This window comes from Nerophis ophidion, linkage group LG02, assembly GCF_033978795.1.
Source record: "Nerophis ophidion isolate RoL-2023_Sa linkage group LG02, RoL_Noph_v1.0, whole genome shotgun sequence".
Lineage (NCBI taxonomy): Eukaryota > Metazoa > Chordata > Actinopteri > Syngnathiformes > Syngnathidae > Nerophis > Nerophis ophidion.
Window position 1 is genome coordinate 55,693,247 of NC_084612.1, and position 20,158 is coordinate 55,713,404.

Consider the following 20,158-nt stretch of genomic DNA (forward strand, 5'->3'; position numbering starts at 1 on the left):
AGTAAGTCTTTGCTGTCATCCAGCATTTCTGTTTTTTTCCCTTTGTAGTCAGTTAAGTTTTAGTTTCGTTCTGCATGGCATTCCCTAAGCTTCAATGCCTTTTCTTAGGGGCACTCACCTTTTGTTTATTTTTGGTTTAAGCATTAGACACATTTTTACCTGCACGGTGCCTCCTGCTGTTTCCGACATCTACAAAGCTATTAGCTACCGGCTGCCACCTAATGATATGGAAGAGTATTAACGGTTACTCTGCCGAACTCTAGACAGCACCGATACTCAACAACAACACATCATTTGCAGACTATAATTACTGGTTTGCAAAAAATATTTTTAACCAAAATACAAACCTTGTTTCCATATGCGTTGGGAAATTGTATTAGATGTAAATATAAACATAATACAATGATTTGCAAATCATTTTCAACCCATATTTAGTTGAATATGCGACAAAAGACAACATATTTGATGTTCAAACTGATAATCTTTTTTTTTTTTTTTTGCAAATAATCATTAACTTTAGAATTTGATGCCAGCAACACGTGACAAAAAAGTTGGGAAAGGTGGCAATAAATACTGATAAAGTTGAGGAATGCTCATCAAACACTTATATGGAACATCCCACAGGTGTGCAGGCCAATTGAGAACCGGTGGGTGCCATGATTGGATACAAAAGCAGCTTCCATGAAATGCTAAGTAATTCACAAACAAGGATGGGGTGAAGGTCACAACTTTGTAAGCAAATTGTCGAACAGTTTTAGAACATTGCTGAATGAGCTATTGCAAGGAATTTAGGGATTTTACCATCTACGGTCCGTAAAATCATCAAAGAGTTCAGAGAAATTGGAGAAATCACTGCACGTAAGCGATAATATTATGGACTTTTGATCCTTGAGGCGGTACTGCATCAAAAACCGACATCAGTGTGTCAAGGATATCACCAATTGGGCTCAGGAACACTTCATAAAACCACTGTCACTAAATAGAGTTGGTCGTTACATCTGTAAGTGCAAGTTAAAACTCTACTGTGCAAAGCCAAACCCATTTATCAACAATATCCTGAAACGCTGCCGGCTTGGCTGGGCCCGAGCTCACCTAAGATGGTCTGATGCTAAGTGGAAAGGTGTTCTGTGGTCTGACGAGTCCACATTTCAAATTATATTTGGAAACAGAGGATGTGGTGTCCTCCAGAACAAAAGGCCCGGGTAACTTACACATCTGTGAAGGCACCATAAATACTGAAAGGTCCATACAGGTTTTGGAGCAACATATGTTGTCATCCAAGCAACGTTATCCTGGACGCCCCTGCTTATTTCAGCAAGACAAGTGTTACAACGGCATGGCTTAGTAAAAAAAGAGAGCAGATACTTTCCTGGCCCGCCTACAGTCCAGACCTGTTTCCCATCGAAAATGTGTGGCGCATTATGAAGCGTAAAATACGACAGCGGAGACCCCGGACTGTTGAATGACTGAAGCTCTACATAAAACAAGAATAGGAAAGAATTCCACTTTCAAAGCTTCAACAATTAGTTTCCTCAGTTCCCAAACTTTTATTGAGTGTTGTTAAAAGAAAAGGTGATGGAACACAGTGGTGAACATGTCCTTTCCCAACTACTTTGGCACGTGTTGCAGCCATGAAATTCTAAGTTAATTATTATTTCCCAAAAAATTAATTAATCAGTTTGAATATCAAATGCCTTGTCTTTGTAGTGCATTCAATTGAATTTGGGTTGAGTAGGATTTGCAAATCATTGTATTCCGTTAATATTTACATCCAACAGAATTGCCGTGGGAGATTATCTAATTTCACCAACAAACCCTGTTTCCATATGAGTTCCATATGGAAACAGGGTTTGTTGGTGAAATTAGATAATCTCCCACAGCACACCAGACTTTATCTCACAGCACTCTAGTGGTTGGAAAACACTGCAGTCCAGTATCTGTCAAAATGAGTACATCCCTCTTATTTTGTAGATCTACCATCATTTACTCATGTTGGCCCTTTAATACGCTTGTTTGGTTCGCCTTTTTCCAGTTTGCTTCGCCTTTTTCCGCCCCTCTAGGGCGACCAGTGCAATGGACGTAGAGTGGATCTAGCATAATATTGTGAAAGTCCAGTCCATAGTGGATCTAACATAATAGTGAGAGTCCAGTCCGTTGTGGATCTAACATAATAGTGTGAGAGTCCAGTTCATAGTGGATCTAACATAATAGTGTGAGAGTCAAGTCCATAGTGGATCTAACATAACAGTGAAAGAGTCCAGTCCATAGTGGAGCTAACATAATAGTGAGAGTCCAGTTCATAGTGGGGCCAGCAGGGGACTGATTGATAGTTTATTTTAAACCATTGCTTTAGTGTTGCCCTGATTTGGGATCTAAACCAAGGATGTTGTTGTGGCTTGTGCAACCATTTCAGACACTCGTGATTCACGGCTATATAAGTAAACTTTGATTGTATGTGGAGTTCACTCTCTACGGTCTCTAGGAGCTGGCCTTGCCCGGAACAGTACAGGCTTGTACCATCAGCAAAGTATATGAGAATATACAATAAAATGAGGGGTGTACTGAAAAAACACTTTTTTTTTTTTTTAAGTATTTTTTTATTTTTGTTTTATTTTTTTACAACAAACATTCTCACATGCTTACATATTTTTGTTTTTTTCCCCTTTTTGCTCCAGTCTGACTCATGGCTACATGTCAGATGTGAAGAGGATCTCCGCTACCTCCATCTATTTTGAGTCTATGCCCTACAAGCTGAATGTAAGTAGAGAGTCTCACCAAACAACACTTGTTTACTCCACTCAACTCCAGATAAACGGTAGAAGATGAACTTTATTGAAACTTGCTTTTAGTATACAACAATTTCCATTTCCCGATTTTTTTCCTTGGGTGCTAATTTATCTTGGTAATAAAATGCACGAGTTAAGTATCACTTTGAGTGTGGGAGTCATCATGGTGTGCTTGTGTTGCGTTTGCTGAAGGATGGCCCTGAGAGTCACGGTGATGTATGTCCCTTTATGGGGGGAGATAATAGGAAATCGACAGTCCGGCCAGCACCGGCGGCTCTGTCCTCACAACGGGCAGCTTGATAAAGCGAAGGTAGTAGATGTGCTCTGCAGATAGGAAAGTATCAGCTTGTCTAAGTAAACCCTTCTCCTCATTTCACTTGTCTCACTTTTTCTATCACTGACGTCCTTTCCCTGACGTCTCAAACTTGGCCAGACTAATGTGTCTAATGTGACTTATTACTATAAAAGAGCATTGGGTGACTCCAAAGCGAGCCTGGTGAACCGCTTAAAGTGTGTGCCTGAAGGGTTACATTAAAGACGCATTACCCTAAATATTTCTTTTGAATAAAGTCTGTCCTCTTTTAAGGTAGTCGAATTACTTCCAAATGTAGCGGCGCCGAGTGAAAATAATCTCTCTTTGATGTTGTTTGAAATTGAGCCTCAGATATTTTTTTTTTGCTTTGATTCTTTCCCTACTCCTGCCCAAAAATCTTATCTGGCACTCTACTCTCTTCTCCCCTCAGCCCCAGACGGGACTCATCGACTACGACCAGATGGAGGTGACAGCCAAGCTGTTCAGGCCCAAGCTCATCATCGCCGGCACCAGCGCCTACGCCCGCCTCATTGACTACGCCCGCATCAAGAAGGTACGCAAGCCTTCCCCGACCTTGAACCCTGTCCGTCAATACCCACTTGTGCCCTGGAGTACTTAGTCTACATTTAGGCCCTGTTTACACTAAGCCGGTTAAGGTAACACCTAACCTTATCCGTGTACATACACAACAATGCCACCATTTAAGACCTCCGTCCGCCGGCGCAACGCGACCCAATACGCATGCGCGAAAAAAAATGAATTAAAAAAATCCACCTTAGCGTCCATATGGTCCAAGCTCCTCAGTCGATGACTTTACTTCACTGTGAAGTTATTTGAAAGAGCTATATGATGATAACGCCCACATTTTCAAATGGAGGAGAAAATAAGTTGTCCTTTCTGTACAATACCACATGAAAGTGGTTGGTTTTTGGCATCTAATTCATCCAGCTTCCATACACTTTACAAGAAAAACATTGGCGGCAAATTCCGTAGCTTGCTTGATTGACATTCACGGCACCCGAGGGTCTTGTGAGATGACGCTGGCTGCTGCCAGTTCATTATTATGAAAAAATGACAGAGAGGAAGGCGAGAAACACTTTTTATTTCAACAGACTTTCGCGCCGTCCCTTCCGTCAAAACTCTAAAGGCCGACTGCACATTTCCTATCTTCACAATAAAAGCCCTGCTTCATGCTGCCTGCGCTAACAAAATAAGAGTGTCGGAAAGCTGGCGTGCACAAGTGATGTGCACGCCAGCTTTCTGAGGGATCGCTTGTGCACGCCAGTTTTCCGAGACTGTATTTAGTTAGCGCAGGCAGCATGAAGCAGGGCTTTTATTGTGAAGATAGGAAATGCGCAGTCGGCCTTTAGAGTTTTGATAGAAGGTACGGCGCGAGAGTCTGTTGAAATAAAAAGTGTTTCTCGCCTTCCTCTCGGTCATATATTCATATGATCTTGCAGCAGCCAGCGTCATCTCACAAGACCCTCCGGTACCGTGAATGTAATTTAAGTGACGTCTTGGTGAAGATTGATGATCACTAATTTTTAGGTCTATTTTTTTTAAAAGCCTGGCTGGAGATCGACTGACACACCCCCCGCGGTCGACTGGTAGCTTGCGATCGACGTAATGGGCACCCCTGCCCTAGACTATAAAAATGGGAGCTATTACCTCCCTGCTTAGCACTCAGTATCAACGGTGATTGGAGCACATAGTTGTTGGTCACAAAAAACATTCATAAAGTTTGCTTCTTTTATGAATTTATTATGGGTCCACTGAAAATCCATAGAACTTTCCTCCAGAAGGTCTTATCTTTGTTCATGTGATGTCAGGTGAAACAAAAATTTTGCTTTTTGGCCACATATGATTAGTACTTTAACTTTAACTTAACTTAACAATACCCAGCAATATGTTTGGAGGACAAAAGGTGAGGCCTTTAATCCGAGGAACACAATTCCTACCGTCAAGCATGGTAGTGGTAGTATTATACTCTGAGCCTGTTTTGCTGCCAATGGAACTGGTGCTTTACAGAGAGTAAGTGGGACAATGAAAAAGGAGGATTACCTCCAAATTCTTCTGGACAACCTAAAATCATTAGCCCAGAGGTTGGGTCTTGGGCGCAGTTGGGTGTTCCAACAGGACAATGACCTCAAACACACGTCAAACGTGGTAAAGGAATGGCTAAATCAGGCTAGAATTAAGGTTTAGAATGGCCTTCCCAAATTCATGACTTAAACGTGTGGACAATGCCGAAAAAACAAGTCCATGTCAGAAACCAACAAATTTAGCTAAACTGCACCAGTTTTGTCAAGAGGAGGGGTCAAAAATTCAAGCAGAAGCCTGTGGATGGCTACCAAAAGCGCCTTATTGCAGTAAACTTGCCAAGGGACATGTAAGCAAATATTAACATTGCTGTATGTATACTTTTGACCCAGCAGGTGTGGTCACATTTTCAGTAGATCATAATAAATTCATAAAAGAACCAGATTTCATGAATGTTTTTTGTGACCATTAAGTATGCTCTGCAATCGCTCTATCACAAAAAAAATACAACTTGAAGAAATGATTGGAAACTCAAGACTGCCATGACATTATGTTCTCAACAAGTGTATGCAAACTTTTGACCACAACTGTATGTATTCATAAGGGGTGTGAATCTTAAGGCACCTACCGATTCAATCCAATTTTGATTTATGGAGTGACGTTTCGATTAAGAATCGAACCAACCCGATTCACAATTCAAACTAATTCTTGCAATATGTATTAGGGGTGCACAAAAAAATTGCAATTCATATTCATTCCGATTCTAAATCAATTCATAATAAAAAAAATACAATTAAAATAAATCTGCAACCTCTTTCCAGAATCTTTCATTATAATTACTATATTGTTCATAGGGCCATACCCTTTAGAGATTCATATCGGTTCTAACCCTTTTATCAACACTACTGCCTGCTCATTATTAAACTGCAAATACTTTAATTTAGCTTTATTTTAGTTTTCTTGAACACCGGTAAAATCGATTTAGATTTGTATGACAGTTGCTATGCAGGCAGCAAAGGTTTCAGGGTGAGAATAGTTTTACTCAGGAACAGATTCATTCTATTGATATTTTTTGCTATGGTTTATAATAATAATAATAAATGTTTCCTATATGTCTGTCTTTCTGGGAACTTAAAGGCCTACTGAAATGAGATTTTCTTATTCAAACGGGGATAGCAGGTCCGTTTTATGTGTCATACTTGATCATTTCGCGATATTGCCATATTTTTGCTGAAAGGATTTAGTAGAAAACATCCACGATAAAGTTCGCAACTTTCGGTGCTAAGACAAAAAGCCCTGCCTCTACCGGAAGTCGCAGACGATGACTCGCAAGTGTGGAGGCTCCTCACATATTCACATGGTTTATAATGGGAGCTTCCAACAAAAAGTGCTATTTGGACCGAGAAAACGACAGTTTCCCCATTAATTTGAGCGAGGATGAAAGATTCGTGTTTGAGGATGTTGATAGCGACGGACTAGAAAAAAAAAACCGCGATTGGGACAGATTCCGATGTTTTTAGACACATTTCATAGGATAATTCTTGGAAATACATTATCTTTCTATTATGTTGCTAGTCTTTTAGTGAGTTTAATATTACCTGATAGTCGGAAGGGTGTCTCCACGGGTGTCTTGACGCGCAGTGTCTCAGGGGAGTCGACGGCAGCTATGGACGACACAAGCTCAGCTTTTCTCCGGTAAGAAGCGACTTTTTAACCACAATTCTCTCACCGAAACCTGCTGGTTGACATTCCGTCTTGATTCGTGCTCGATTGACCGCGCTCTGGTCCATAGTAACGTTTCACCTCCAGGAATTTTAAACAAGGAATCACCGTGTGTTTGTGTGGCTAAAGGCTAAAGCTTCCCAGCTCCATCTTTCTACTGTGACTTCTCCAATATTAATTGAACAAATTGCAAAAGATTCAGCAACACAGATGTCCAAAATACTGTGTAATTATGCAGTTTAAGCAGACGACATTTAGCTGTGTGTGCAGCGCTCATACTTCCTAAAAACCCATGATGTCTTGCGTACACGTCATCATTACACTTCGAAGACAAAACTCCCGGGAAATTTAAAATTGTAATTTACAAAACTAAAAAGGCTATTTTGGCATGTGTTGCAATGTTAATATTTCATCATTGATATATAAACTATCAGACTGCATGGTGGGTAGTAGTGGGTTTCAGTAGGCCTTTAAGGACACCGTACAGAATCAAAACAATAAAATCAGTTGGATAAAAAAAAACAACAAGGATCAATAAGATTTACAATGATTAAGCAGTCAGGAATAGGTGTGTTTTGAGTCTTGATTTGAAGAAGGATATTGAGTCTAAGTTATGGAGGTCTGGTGTTAATGAGTTCCAAAGATGAGGGGCACCCACGGTGGACAGTTTAAATAAGGGGACAGTGAGATGGATGGATGAAGAAGATCTTAGAGAACCTGAGGGCGTGGCGACATGGTAAATGGTAAATGGGTTGTACTTGTATAGCGCTTTTCTACCTTTTTTTAAGGAACTCAAAGTGCTTTTACACTATTTCCACATTCACCCATTCACACACACATTCCCACACTGACACACACAGGACCCATCAGGAGCAAGGGTGAAGTGTCTTGCTCAAAGACACAACGGACGTGACTATGATGGTAGAAAGTGGGGATTGAACTAGTAACCCTCAGATTGCTGGCACGGCCCTCTCCCAACTTCGCCACACCGTCCCCACATGGAGCAGGTCAGAGAGATATGACAGAGAGAGGTTAAGGATAGCTTTGAAAGTGAGGAGAATTATTTTAAAGTGGATACAGTGTTTGATTTGTAGCCTCCGGAGTCGCTGCAGAACAGGGGTTATGTGCTGGATTGAAGGGGTTCTGGTGATTGTCCGGGCTGCAGAGTTCTGGAGAAGCTGATGTTTTTGAAGTGACTTGTGAGGGAGACCAAACAGGAGAGAGTTGCAGTCGTCCAGGCGAGAGGGGACAAGGCTATGGACCAGTATGGCAGCAGTATGTGGGGTAAGGGATGGGCGAAGTCGATTAATGTTTCGTAGATGAAACTAAGCAGACTGGGTAGTGTTGTTAATGTGGGCTTGAAAGAAGAGTGTGCTGTCGAGGATGACACCCAGACTCTAGACTTGGGAGGAGAGTGAGACAGAGGAATTGCCGACAGTAATGGACAAGCTGTTGGTTTTGGCGAGAATGGTTTTTGTACCTACAAGTAAGATTCCAGTTTTATTACTATTGAGTTGAAGGAAATTGGATGAGAAAACACTGCTTGAGTTCAATGAGTCAGTCTGTATGGAAGGAAGGAAGAAGAGAAGCAGTTAGTTTGGTTGAGATGTAGAGCTGGGTGTCATCCGCATAACGGTGAAAATATATTTTAAATTTACGGAAAATCTTGCCAAGGGGAAGAATGTAAATGATAAAAAAGCAGGGGACCAAGGACAGAGCCCTGGGGGACACCAGAGGAAACGGGAGACGGAGGGGATTTGAATGAACGGAGTTCAACAAACTCAGTCGGGTCGGAGAGATATGATTTAAACTTGTCAAAGGCTGCAGTGAAATCTAAGCAGATTAGGGTAGTGAGAAGACCAGAATCAGCTGCCAGGAGGAGATGTTTGTGATTTTTACTAGTGCTGTTTCAGTGCTGTGCAGGGAGCGGGAACCAGACTGGAATTGTTCATATAGGTTATTTAACTGTAGGTGGGAGTGAAGTTGTGAGGAGACAGTTTTTTCAAGGAGTTTTGAGATGAATGACACATTTGAAATTGGACGGAGATTATTACAATTATTTGGATTTGGTTTGAATACTGTTGGTTCTACTGTAAAATAGTTGAGCATGCAAATTATTGAAGAAGCCTATAATTTAGAGTGTCCAACACTGCAACTTTAAACCACGCAAAGTGCAGAAGAGTTCCTGGAATGTGTTGGTACTGATTCGTCTTGGTTGCACAGTTCCACTTTAGCGAGGTACCGTCAGATGGAGTGTCCCACCATTATAGCGCAGTGTGTCTTTATTAAGATCCGTAACAACCCTGCCACTAGGCCTGAAGTGGAGCCATATTTCTCCACCCCCTGCTACTGTCTCCATGGAACCATTCACTGTTTTATGGCGGAAAACGCCAGGCTCCTGCACAGATTTTCAGTGTGGTTACCTGCATACACACTCCAACCATCAATGCTGATCATCACCGTCTCCTTGTCATCCCTGCTCCCAGCAGTAATAAACATGTTCTGATCCAGTTAAGATATGAGTGCGCGGAGCAGATTTCCATGATAATGCATATTTACAGAAGTGCTCTCAAGGATGCAGAGCTCTGATCTCTTGCCAACACGCACATGGTGCCTCTTTTCCATAAATGTTGGCAGGAGAAAGCAAACCGTTTTCCCACGGTGTTGTGATATTTTGGGGCCCTAAGATTGCTGACGTGCTAAATAGTCAACTGCTCTCATTTAAAACCGATGTAATGAGGTCCATGATTATGCATCATAGTCTAACATTGTGCAGCTAAAGACACATCTCAGTCGTTTGTAGTGATGTTGATAGATGTTCAATGTAGTGAGTCCCACAGGTGGGGATTTCATTGGTCCCTAGGAATTTTAAGTGAAGTGAATTATTATTTATATAGCGCTTTTCTCGAGTGACTTAAAGCGCATTACATAGTGAAACCCAATATCTAACTTACATTTAAACCAGTGTCTGGCCCAAGGACACAACGGCAGTGACTAGGATGGCGGAAGCGGGAATCGGACCTGCAACCCTCATGTTGCTGGCACGGCCACTCTACCAACCGAACAATGGTCCCCATTTTTCTTAAAAGCTAGAATGTTTCATACTTCCTTTTTTTCTTAAATTCTAGTGTTAAAATCCTTCATTGGCTGTATGGTAACTTACTTGATAATTAAAATACATCAATCAAAGTTTATCTATATAGCCCTAAATTGCGAGTGTCTCAAAGCCACAACGACATCCTCTGCTCAGTTCCCCCATCAGGGAAAGGAAAAACTCAACCCATTGGGATAACAATGAAAAACCTTGGAGGGGACCGCAGATGTGGGCACCCCCACCCTGGGCGACTGGCGCAATAGACGTCGAGTGGATCTAGTTATTAGTGTGAGAGTCCAGTTCATAGTGGATCTTACATAATTGTGAGAGTCCAGTCCATAGTGGATCTAGTTAATAGTGTAAGAGTCCGGTCCATAGTGGATCTAACATAATAGTGTGAGAGTCCAGTCCACAGTGGATCTAAGAATTTAGTGAGAGTCCACTCCACAGTGGGACCAGGATGATGATGACGATGATGATGAATCAAGTCCATTATCGTATTCATATTTGGACTTCTTTGATTCAGATTGGCTCTGGTTTCAGCTTTTCTTCCAGAAAACGTCAACGTCGAATGGATCAAGTTGAGAGTCCAGTCCATAGTGGATCTAACATAATAGTGTGAGAGTCCAGTCCATAGTGCTTCAGCATAATATTGTGAGAGTCCAGTCCATAGTGGATCTAAAATAATAGTGTGAGAGTCCAGTCCATAGTGGATCTAGCATAACAGTGAGAGTTCAGTCCATAGTGGATCTAACATTATAGTGTGAGAGTCCAGTCCATAGTGGATCTAACATAATAGTGTGAGAGTCCAGTCCATAGTGAATTTAGCATAATATTGTGAGAGTTCAGTCCATAGTGGATCTAACATAATAGTGACAGTCCAGTCTGTAGTGGATCTAACATAATAGTGAGAGTCCAGTCCTAAGTGGATCTAACATTATAGTGTGAGAGTCCAGTCCATAGTGGATCTAGCATAACAGTGAGAGTTGAGTCCATAGTGGATCTAACATTATAGTGTGAGAGTCCAGTCCATAGTGGATCTAACATAATAGTGTGAGAGTCCAGTCCACAGTGGATTATCGTATTCATATTTGGACTCCTTTGATTCAGATTGGCTCTGGTTTCAGCTTTTCGTCCAGAAAACATCAACGTCGAGTGAATCTAGTTGAGAGTCCAGTCCATAGTGGATCTAACATAATAGTGAGAGTGTAGTCCATAGTGGATCTAATATAATAGTGAGAGTCCAGTCCATAGTGTATCTAACATAATAGTCAGAGTCCAGTCCATAGTGGATCTAGTTAATAGTGTGAGCGTCCAGTCCATAGTGGAGCTAACATACTAGTGAGAGTCTAGTCCATAGTGGATCTAATATAATAGTGAGAGTCCAGTCCATAATGTATGTAACATAATAGTCAGAGTCCAGTCCATAGTGGATCTAGTTAATAGTGTGAGCGTCCAGTCCATAGTTGATCTAACATAATAGTGTGAGAGAGTCCAGTCCATAGTGCTTCTAGCATAATATTGTGAGAGTCCAGTCCATAGTGGATCTAACATAATAGTGATAGTCCCGTCCACAGTCGATCCAACATAATAGTGAGAGTCCAGTCCATAGTGGATCCAAAATAATAGTGTGAGAGTCCAGTCCATAGTGGATCTAGCATAACAGTGAGAGTTCAGTCCATAGTGGATCTAACATTATAGTTTGAGAGTCCAGTCCATAGTGGATCTAACATAATAGTGTGAGAGTCCAGTCCACAGTGAATTTAGCATAATTGTGTGGGAGTCCAGTCCATAGTGGATTTAACATAATAGTGACAGTCCAGTCCGTAGTGGATTGATTGATTGATTGATTGATACTTTTATTAGTAGATTGCACAGTACAGTACATATTCTGTACAATTGACCACTAAATGGTAACACCCGAATAAGTTTTTCAACTTGTTTAAGTCGGGGTCCACGTTAATCAATTCATGGTACAAATATATACTATCAACATAATACAGTCATCACACAAGTTAATCATCATAGTATGTACATTGTATTATTTACATTATTTACAATCCGGGGGGTGGGATGAGGAGCTTTGGTTGATATCAGAACTTCAGTCATCAACAATTGCATCAACAGAGAAATGTGGACATTGAAACAGTGTAGGTCTTACAGTAGGATATGTACAGCCAGCAGAGAACATAGTGAGTTCAGATAGCATAAGAACAAGTATATACATTAGAAGTACATTTTAGTTGTTTATAATCCGGGGAGATGGGATGTGAATGGAGGAGGGTATTAGTAAAGTGTTGAAGTTGCCTGGAGGTGTTGTTTTAGAGCGGTTTTGATTGTGACAGTCCAGTCCATAGTGGGGCCAGGATGATGATGATGATGATGATGATGATGAATCAAGTCCAATATTGTATTCATATTTGGACTTCTTTGATTCAGATTGGTTCTGGTTTCAGCTTTTCAGCCAGAAAACGTCCACGCCGAGTGGATCTAGTTGATAGTGTGAGAGTCCGGTCCATATTGGATCTAACATAATATTGTGAGAGTCCAGTCCATAGTGGATCGAACATTATAGTGAGAGTCCTGTCCATAGTGGAGCCAGGATGATGATGATGATGATGAATGAAGTCCATTATCATATTCATATTTGGGCTTCTTTGATTCATATTGGCTCTGGTTTCAGCTTTTTGGCCAGAAAACGTCCACGTCGAGTGGATGAAGTTAATAGTGTGAGCGTCCAGTCCATAGTGGATCTGACATAATAGTGTGAGAGTCCAGTCCATAGTGCTTCTAGCATAATATTGTGAGAGTCCCGTCCCTAGTGGATCTAACATAATAGTGAAAGTCCCGTCCACAGTGGACCTAACATAATAGTGACAGTCCAGTCTATAGTGGATCTAACATAATAGTGTAAGAGTCCAGTCCATAGTGGATCTAGCATAACAGTGAGAGTCCATTACATAGTGGATCTAACATTATAGTGTGAGTGTCCAGTCCATAGTGGATTTAGCATAATATTGTGAGACTCCAGTCCTTAGTGGATTTAACATAATAGTGTGCCCCCCAGTCTCCACGAAAGAGAGGGGGGCAGAGCAGAAAACAGAGGCCAGATCAATTGGTCTAAAAGGGGGCTCTATTTAAAGGCTAGAGTATACAAATGAGTTTCAAGATGGAACTTAAATGATTCTACCAAGGTAGCATCCTAACTGTTACCGGGAGGGCATTCCAGAGTACTGGAGCCCCAATAGAAAACGCTCTATTGTCCGCAGACTTTTTTTGGACTCTGGGAATCACTAATAAGCCGTAGTTCTTCGAACACAGATTGCTTGCCGGCACAGATGGTACAATACAATCAGCAAGATAGGATGGAGCTAGACCGTGTGGCGTTTAATACGTAAGTAGTAAAACCTTAAAGTCACATCTTAAGTGCACAGGAAGCCAGTGCAGGTGAGCCAATATAGGTGTAACATGATCAAACTTTATTGTTCTTGTCAATAGTGTTTATCAAAGATTTGAATAATTTATGATGTGTCAGGTGTGATTCACTACAATAGGTTCCCGCAGCACACTGGATTTATTGTTCAGATAAGTTACATTTAAGAACTTGCACACAAAGCAACACCGGAGGTGACTATGACGTGCACATTTTCCGCGCATGCGTACTAGTTCATGTTGCGCCGGCGGAGGGAGGGGGGAGGGGCTCTTGAATGGTGGGTGGCATTGTTGTGTGTGGACACGGGATAAGGTAAGGTGGGATTTACCCGGGATAATGCTTCTTTTTTTTTCTTTTTTTTTTTTTAAACATAAATGTTTTCGTCTTACATATGGATTGTAAATGTTAGGAAAATTCACCAAAATGTGCAATTCCCCCTTCAGATAGTATTGTGTCAGAGTAGCAGGAAGTGTAGCTTGCAACGTCAATGAGATTGTGTTTATAAAGTTGGACGATAAAAAAATGAGACCACTCATCTTATTTCAGCCCTTTTTGTAGGGAGAAAAACATACAGTTTTATATTTATGTCAGTATATACATGACTGACTAGAACGAGTTGAGGCACCGTGACATCACTTTCTTTTTTTTCTTTTTTTTTTAACATCACTTTCAACAGGTTTGCAGTTTAAATATGTACAGCACAATAACTGGAGACAAAGGCACAGATCGACATCTCTGCCAGTGGCTGCTCGGTGTGTGTGTATTAGTGTTGTCCCCATACCAATATTATAAAAGTATGTTGGTATTTTTCTAAATGAAGAGGACTGCAAAAACTGTCATTATTGGCTTTATTTTAACAAAAAAATCTCAACATAGGTTTATTATTACAGTTAAGTCTTTAAATAAAATAGTGAACATACTAGACAACTTGTCTTTTAGTAGTAAGTAAACAAACAAAGACTCCTAATTTAGCTGCTGACGTATGCAGTAACATTGTGTCATTTATCTGCCTATATTTTTATTGTTACTGTCAATATGTGCTTATTTTCTGTTTCAACATGTTCTTTCTACACTTATGTTAAAGTGTAATAATCACTTATTATTCTCTTCTTTGATACTTTACATTAGCTTTGGATGATACCACAAATTTGGGTAGCAGTCCGATACCAAGTAGTTGCAGGATCATACATTGGTCATATTCTTAGTCCTCATTTGTCCAGGGACATATTTCCTGAGTTTATAAACATAATATACATTTCAAATAAAAACAAAAGAAGATTCGCTATCATACGTGGTATCATTAAAGTGGATGTTAGGTGTAGATCTACCAATGGCGTTTGTTTATATTGTAGCGTCCCGGAAGAGTGGGTGCTGCAGGGAATTCTGGGAACTTGTTCTGTAGTGTTTATGTTGTGTTGCAAATGTTCTTCCAAAATGTGTTTGTCGTTGTTGTTTAGTGTGGTTTCACTATATGGCAAATGTTTATGACAGTGTAGTTTAGTGTGGTTTCACTATATGGCACATATTTATGACAGTGTTGTTTGGTGTGGTTTCACTATATGGCAGATATTTATGACAGTGTTGTTTGGTGTGGTTTCACTATATGGCACATATTTATGACAGTGTTGTTTAGTGTGGTTTCACTATATGGCACGTATTTATGACAGTGTTGTTTGGTGTGGTTTCACTATATGGCACATGTTTATGACAGTGCTGTTTAGTGTGGTTTCACTATATGGCACATGTTTATGACAGTGTAGTTTAGTGTGGTTTCACTATATGGCACATGTTTATGACAGTGTAGTTTAGTGTGGTTTCACTATATGGCACATTGTTCATACTGCCACCCTTAGTGTGATATGTATTGCTCTTTAGTCTGTATGCCTTTCATTCGTTGGTGGGCAGTGTGCGCAATGTCATGATGATTTTGTCAGGGGTTGAAATCTTGGGTAGGCTTTGTTAATTATAGACTATATGATATGTGACCTTTTTTATCATGCAAAACGGACCAAACTCGCCACAAAGTTAACAACAACAGGGTTGATTTTTCAAAAATGATTGTTGAGGTTGAAAGTTGCCATGAATCCATCGTGGGTGCTCAGAATTGTATATGGAAGCTCCAGGCCCCGAAGCACCCACGGGATCGATGCCTATGACTGGAGATACATCCGTTCAGAACTTTCAGAGATATTCTCCCATTCCGTAAGCAATATAAAGAAAACTAAAATGTATCTAATAATTATTGATATATAATCATTGATTCTTAATAGAGATGTCCGTTATTGGCTTTTTTGCCGATATCCGATATTGTCCAACTCTTAATTAGGGATTCCGATATCAACCGATACCGATATATACAGTCGTGGAATTAACACATTATTATGCCTAATTTTGTTGTGATGCCCCGCTGGATGCATTAAACAACAGAACAAAGTTTTTCAATATAAATCAACTCAAGTTATGGAAAAAAATGCCAACATGTCACTGCCATATTTATTATTGAAGTCACAAAGTGCATTATTTTTTTTTAACATGCTTAAAACCAGCAGCTTGAAATTTGGGACATGCTCTCCCTGAGAGAGCATGAGGAGGTTGAGGTGGGCGCGGTTAGGGGGCGTGGTTGAAGGTGTGGGGGTAGCGGGGGGTGTATATTGTAGCGTCCCGGAAGAGTGAGTGCTGCAAGGGCTTCTGGGTATTTGTTCTGCTGTGTTTATGTTGTGTTATGGTGCAGATGTTCTCTCGAAATGTGTTTGTCATTCTTGTTTGGTGTGGGTTCACAATGTGGCGCATATTTGTAAAAGTGTTGAAGTTGTTTATAAGGCCACCCTCAGTGTGACCTGTGTGGCTTTGGACCAATTATGCCTTGCATTCACTTGTGTGTGTGATAAACCGTAGATATTATGTGATTGTGCCGCCACGCAAAGGCAGTACCTTTAAGGTTTATTGGCGCTCTTTACTTCTTCCGACGTCCGTGTACCACTCCGTACAGCGGTGTTATAAAAAGTCATGAATTTTACTTTTTAAAACCAATACGGATAATTTCCGATATTACATTTTAAAGCAATTATCGGCATCTCTAATTGTTTACGTAATGAATGGGGGAATACGAAAATTTACGAAAATTTAAAATACGGGTGATTCATGGTCAACTGTGTTGTCGTCCTCAGCTGTGCACTGATATCAAGGCCTACATGCTGGCTGACATGGCCCACATCAGTGGACTGGTGGCAGCCAAAGCCATCCCTTCTCCATTCCATGACGCTGACCTGGTCACGTCGACCACACACAAATCCCTCAGAGGAGCCAGGTAACCGTCGGGATGTGTCTTCTCTCAAAAGACCCGCACAAATGACACTCTTCTTCATTGTCCAGAGCTGGTCTCATCTTCTACCGCAAGGGCGTCCGCAGTGTGGACAAGAAGGGGAAGGAAATTTTGTACGACCTGGAGGACAAGATCAACTTCTCGGTGTTCCCCTCCTTGCAGGGTGGACCTCACAACCACGCTATTGCTGGCGTCGCTGTGGCACTCAGACAGGTCCGCAAAGCAAACATTCGATCAATGCTAGTCAACTATTGGCACTTAATGATGCGTATTTTTGCAGGCTCAGTCTCCTATGTTTAAGGACTATATTGCCCAAGTTCTAAAGAACTCTAAAGCCATGGCTTCCGCACTCCTCAGCAAAGGCTATACCATAGTATCAGGTACCTATTTTACATTTACTTCATTAGTAGACAGCACAAATTATTGTATGTCTCCATAGAGCTGGGCGATATATCGATATACTCGATACATCGTGAGTTTGTCTGTGCGATATAGAAAATGACTATATCATGATGTTCGAGTATATGTTTTCACGCGGTTGCTTTTAGCTGCTGATATGACACTTCAGGCGTTTCGCACTCTTGTCTTTCATTCTCACAGAGACGTAAACCAAGCGCACCTTCTTACATACGTTACATACTGTCGCGCGTGCAACGTCACACGCTCCCGCGGAGCAGAGAGGTAGCGACATGGTAACGTTAGCTGTGATGCTAACGGTGAGGTGCGAGTGGTAATGCGAGAGAGAGAAGGTGCCAATCTGGTAAGAAATGAAGGAAGAATTAATTACCAAGAAAAACAGCATCGTCCGGCGGTGGTTTGGCTTCAAGCGGGAAGATGTTGAACAACATGTTGTTCAACAGTTATGCGGCAAAAGTGTTGTTACAAAAAGTAGCAGTACTGCTAATGTAGCATCATTTGAAAAGTCACCTCCTAGAGAATAAGGAGTGCTTGAAACTAACTCCGCATGTCAACATCTCTGTTTGCCACCAATAAAATGCCGAACCAACTATTTCCACAACACCGTATGTAAAAAAAACAACTAGTCAACAACAGAAGGAGATAACGTCCGCAGGAACCTACCACATAGCGAAGGAAATACACTATTTGATTTCCTATTATGCAGCTCATTTTTATTTGACAGTTATTTAAATATTTTGTGACATCATGCACAAAAGTGCACTTATTTGTTTTAAACTATTGTAGTGGCGTTCTGTACAAAAAGTACACTTAAATTTAGTGTTGTTTTGATATGTCATCTTAGTGACATCATGCACAAAAGTGCACAAATAGCTTGTTTTAAAATGTCTCTGACAATCATGCACTTTCTGTTTTGGAAATGACATGAATGTTTGTGCCACTGCTTAATAGCTGTTTATTTAATACACTTTTGGTAAATTGACTTAGTTGTGATTTCCTTCGCCGCATGAAAGTTTAAAAGTAGCATATTTTAATGCAGTATGAACAACAATGTTTTAATGTAGACACATAGAATCATCATACCGCTGTGATTATATGAATCAAGTGTTCATTAAAGGTTAAGGCAAAATATCCAGATATACTGTATATGGTGAATTGTGACGTGGCCTAAAAATATTGAGATATTAAAAAAAGGCCATATCGCCCAGCCCTGTGTCTCCATTAGTAATCCGTGTCAAAAGGTTCGGAACGAGAAAAAAATAATCTTTTGACAGCCACAAAGCAATTTTTCCACTTAAAAAAAAATAAAAAAATCCAATTAACCCTTTCCAAATTAAAAAAATATTAACACAATACACATTTACAAGGAATAAATTTTGTTCATGTGCATAAAATAATGTTAAAATGTTCAAAATGAGTGAGAAAGTCGATAAATTAACATTTAACATCACTTCAACCTTTATAGAAAACTTTTTTTTTTGGCAAAAGACGGCGAAGAGGAATGAGTGAAGGGCATTTTTACTTTATTACAAGTTCTTATTTTAATTCAATTACCAAAGTTTAGTTCACTCGCAACTTTCTTTGGCACCACGGCTGCAATGGATGTCAAGGGGGTACATTTATTGAATTAAAAATTAGTTTTGTTGAATTCATTAGTTGTTGATTTAATTGATAAAGTGGAAGTCCAGTCCGTCAGGAAATCAGCAGATAGTCATTCAGTCAGTCAGATACAAAGAGATGTCTATAGCTGTGCATGGAAGACTGTTCAACGAGTGTTGCAATGTGGGTCAGCTCACAACTCCAGACTGGTACCTCTCCAGAAATGAACTGTGGTCACATGGTATGCTCTCCAGAGAGGACAAGGGTGGTGTAGAGCAGAAAAGTGGCATGTCAAAAGATCTAAAAAGGGGTCACGTGATGTCTCTGTAGTTTGAGCAAAGAAATGGCTGCAATGTTTCCTTCACTTTAAAACATTTGGACTAAATGTTTCAGGGGGCACCGATAACCACCTGGTTCTGGTGGATCTGCGGCCCAAGGGCATTGACGGCGCCCGAGCAGAAAGGGTACTGGAGCTGGTCTCAATCACCGCCAACAAGAACACCTGCCCCGGGGACAAGAGTGCCCTGACTCCTGGAGGCCTCAGGCTGGGTAAGGGTCACACGCTGTATGTATTTATTTCTTAACTGCAAAAAACATGTCACCGAAGCTCGGTTCAGGTTCACTTTCTGACTTTTTAGCAAGTAGCTGCCTCCAACAAGGTGTGTTAAGAGAATAACCATCTTAATATTTGAATTAAGATTAATTGTTGTATTTGTTTATTAGTACCCATGTATGACAGTTATGAATGTCAGTAAATGAAATGCACAAGTCACCTTTGGATGACACTTAACAAAGACAAATATTAAAATTGTTTTGGTCTACGTGTAAAATACTTCGGCAGTGCTTTTCAACCTTTTTTTGAGCCACAGTACATTTTTTGCGTTGAAAAAAATCCGGACGCACACCACCAGCAGAAATCATTAAAACATGAAACTCAATTGGCAGTAAAAAGTCGCAATTGTTGGATATGACACTAAAATGGTCCCTAGTGTGTGAATGTGAGTGTGAATGTTGTCTGTGTTGGCCCTGCGATGAGTTGGCGACTTGTCCAGGGTGTACTCCGCCTTCTGCCCATGTGCAGCTGAGATAGGCTCCAGCACCCACCGCTTGTCCCCCGAAAGGGACAAGCAGTAGAAAATAGCGTGGACTTTAAACCTTAACCAAGCATGCATCAATATAGCTCACCACCTGTCACATCACACCCTGACTTATTTGGAGTTTTCTGCTGTGCGCTCCTATTTTGGTGGCTTTTTCTCATATTTTATTTAACTGTAGCAGATTCATGTCTTCCTTCGGGCGATATTTCCCCCATCTACTTTGTTTTAGCAATGAATAACATTTCAGTTGGTTTTATCCCACTTTGTGGGGACATTGTCGATTGTCATGTCATGTTCGGATGTACATTGTGGACGCCGTCTTTGCTCCAAAGTAA

The 20,158-nt window shown here is 40.7% G+C and overlaps 1 protein-coding gene across 1 annotated transcript in view; it reads left to right on the forward strand.

Moving 5' to 3' along the window:
• The window catches only part of shmt2 (serine hydroxymethyltransferase 2 (mitochondrial)), a 78,556-nt gene that overhangs the window by 49,390 nt on the left and 9,008 nt on the right, over positions 1 to 20,158 (forward strand). Inside the window, exons 5-10 of the mRNA XM_061886865.1 lie at positions 2,676 to 2,757; positions 3,530 to 3,652; positions 16,556 to 16,695; positions 16,761 to 16,923; positions 16,991 to 17,090; positions 19,120 to 19,275. Of these exons, the coding sequence (XP_061742849.1) occupies positions 2,676 to 2,757; positions 3,530 to 3,652; positions 16,556 to 16,695; positions 16,761 to 16,923; positions 16,991 to 17,090; positions 19,120 to 19,275 (764 nt within the window). The remainder of the gene's footprint in view (positions 1 to 2,675; positions 2,758 to 3,529; positions 3,653 to 16,555; positions 16,696 to 16,760; positions 16,924 to 16,990; positions 17,091 to 19,119; positions 19,276 to 20,158) is intronic.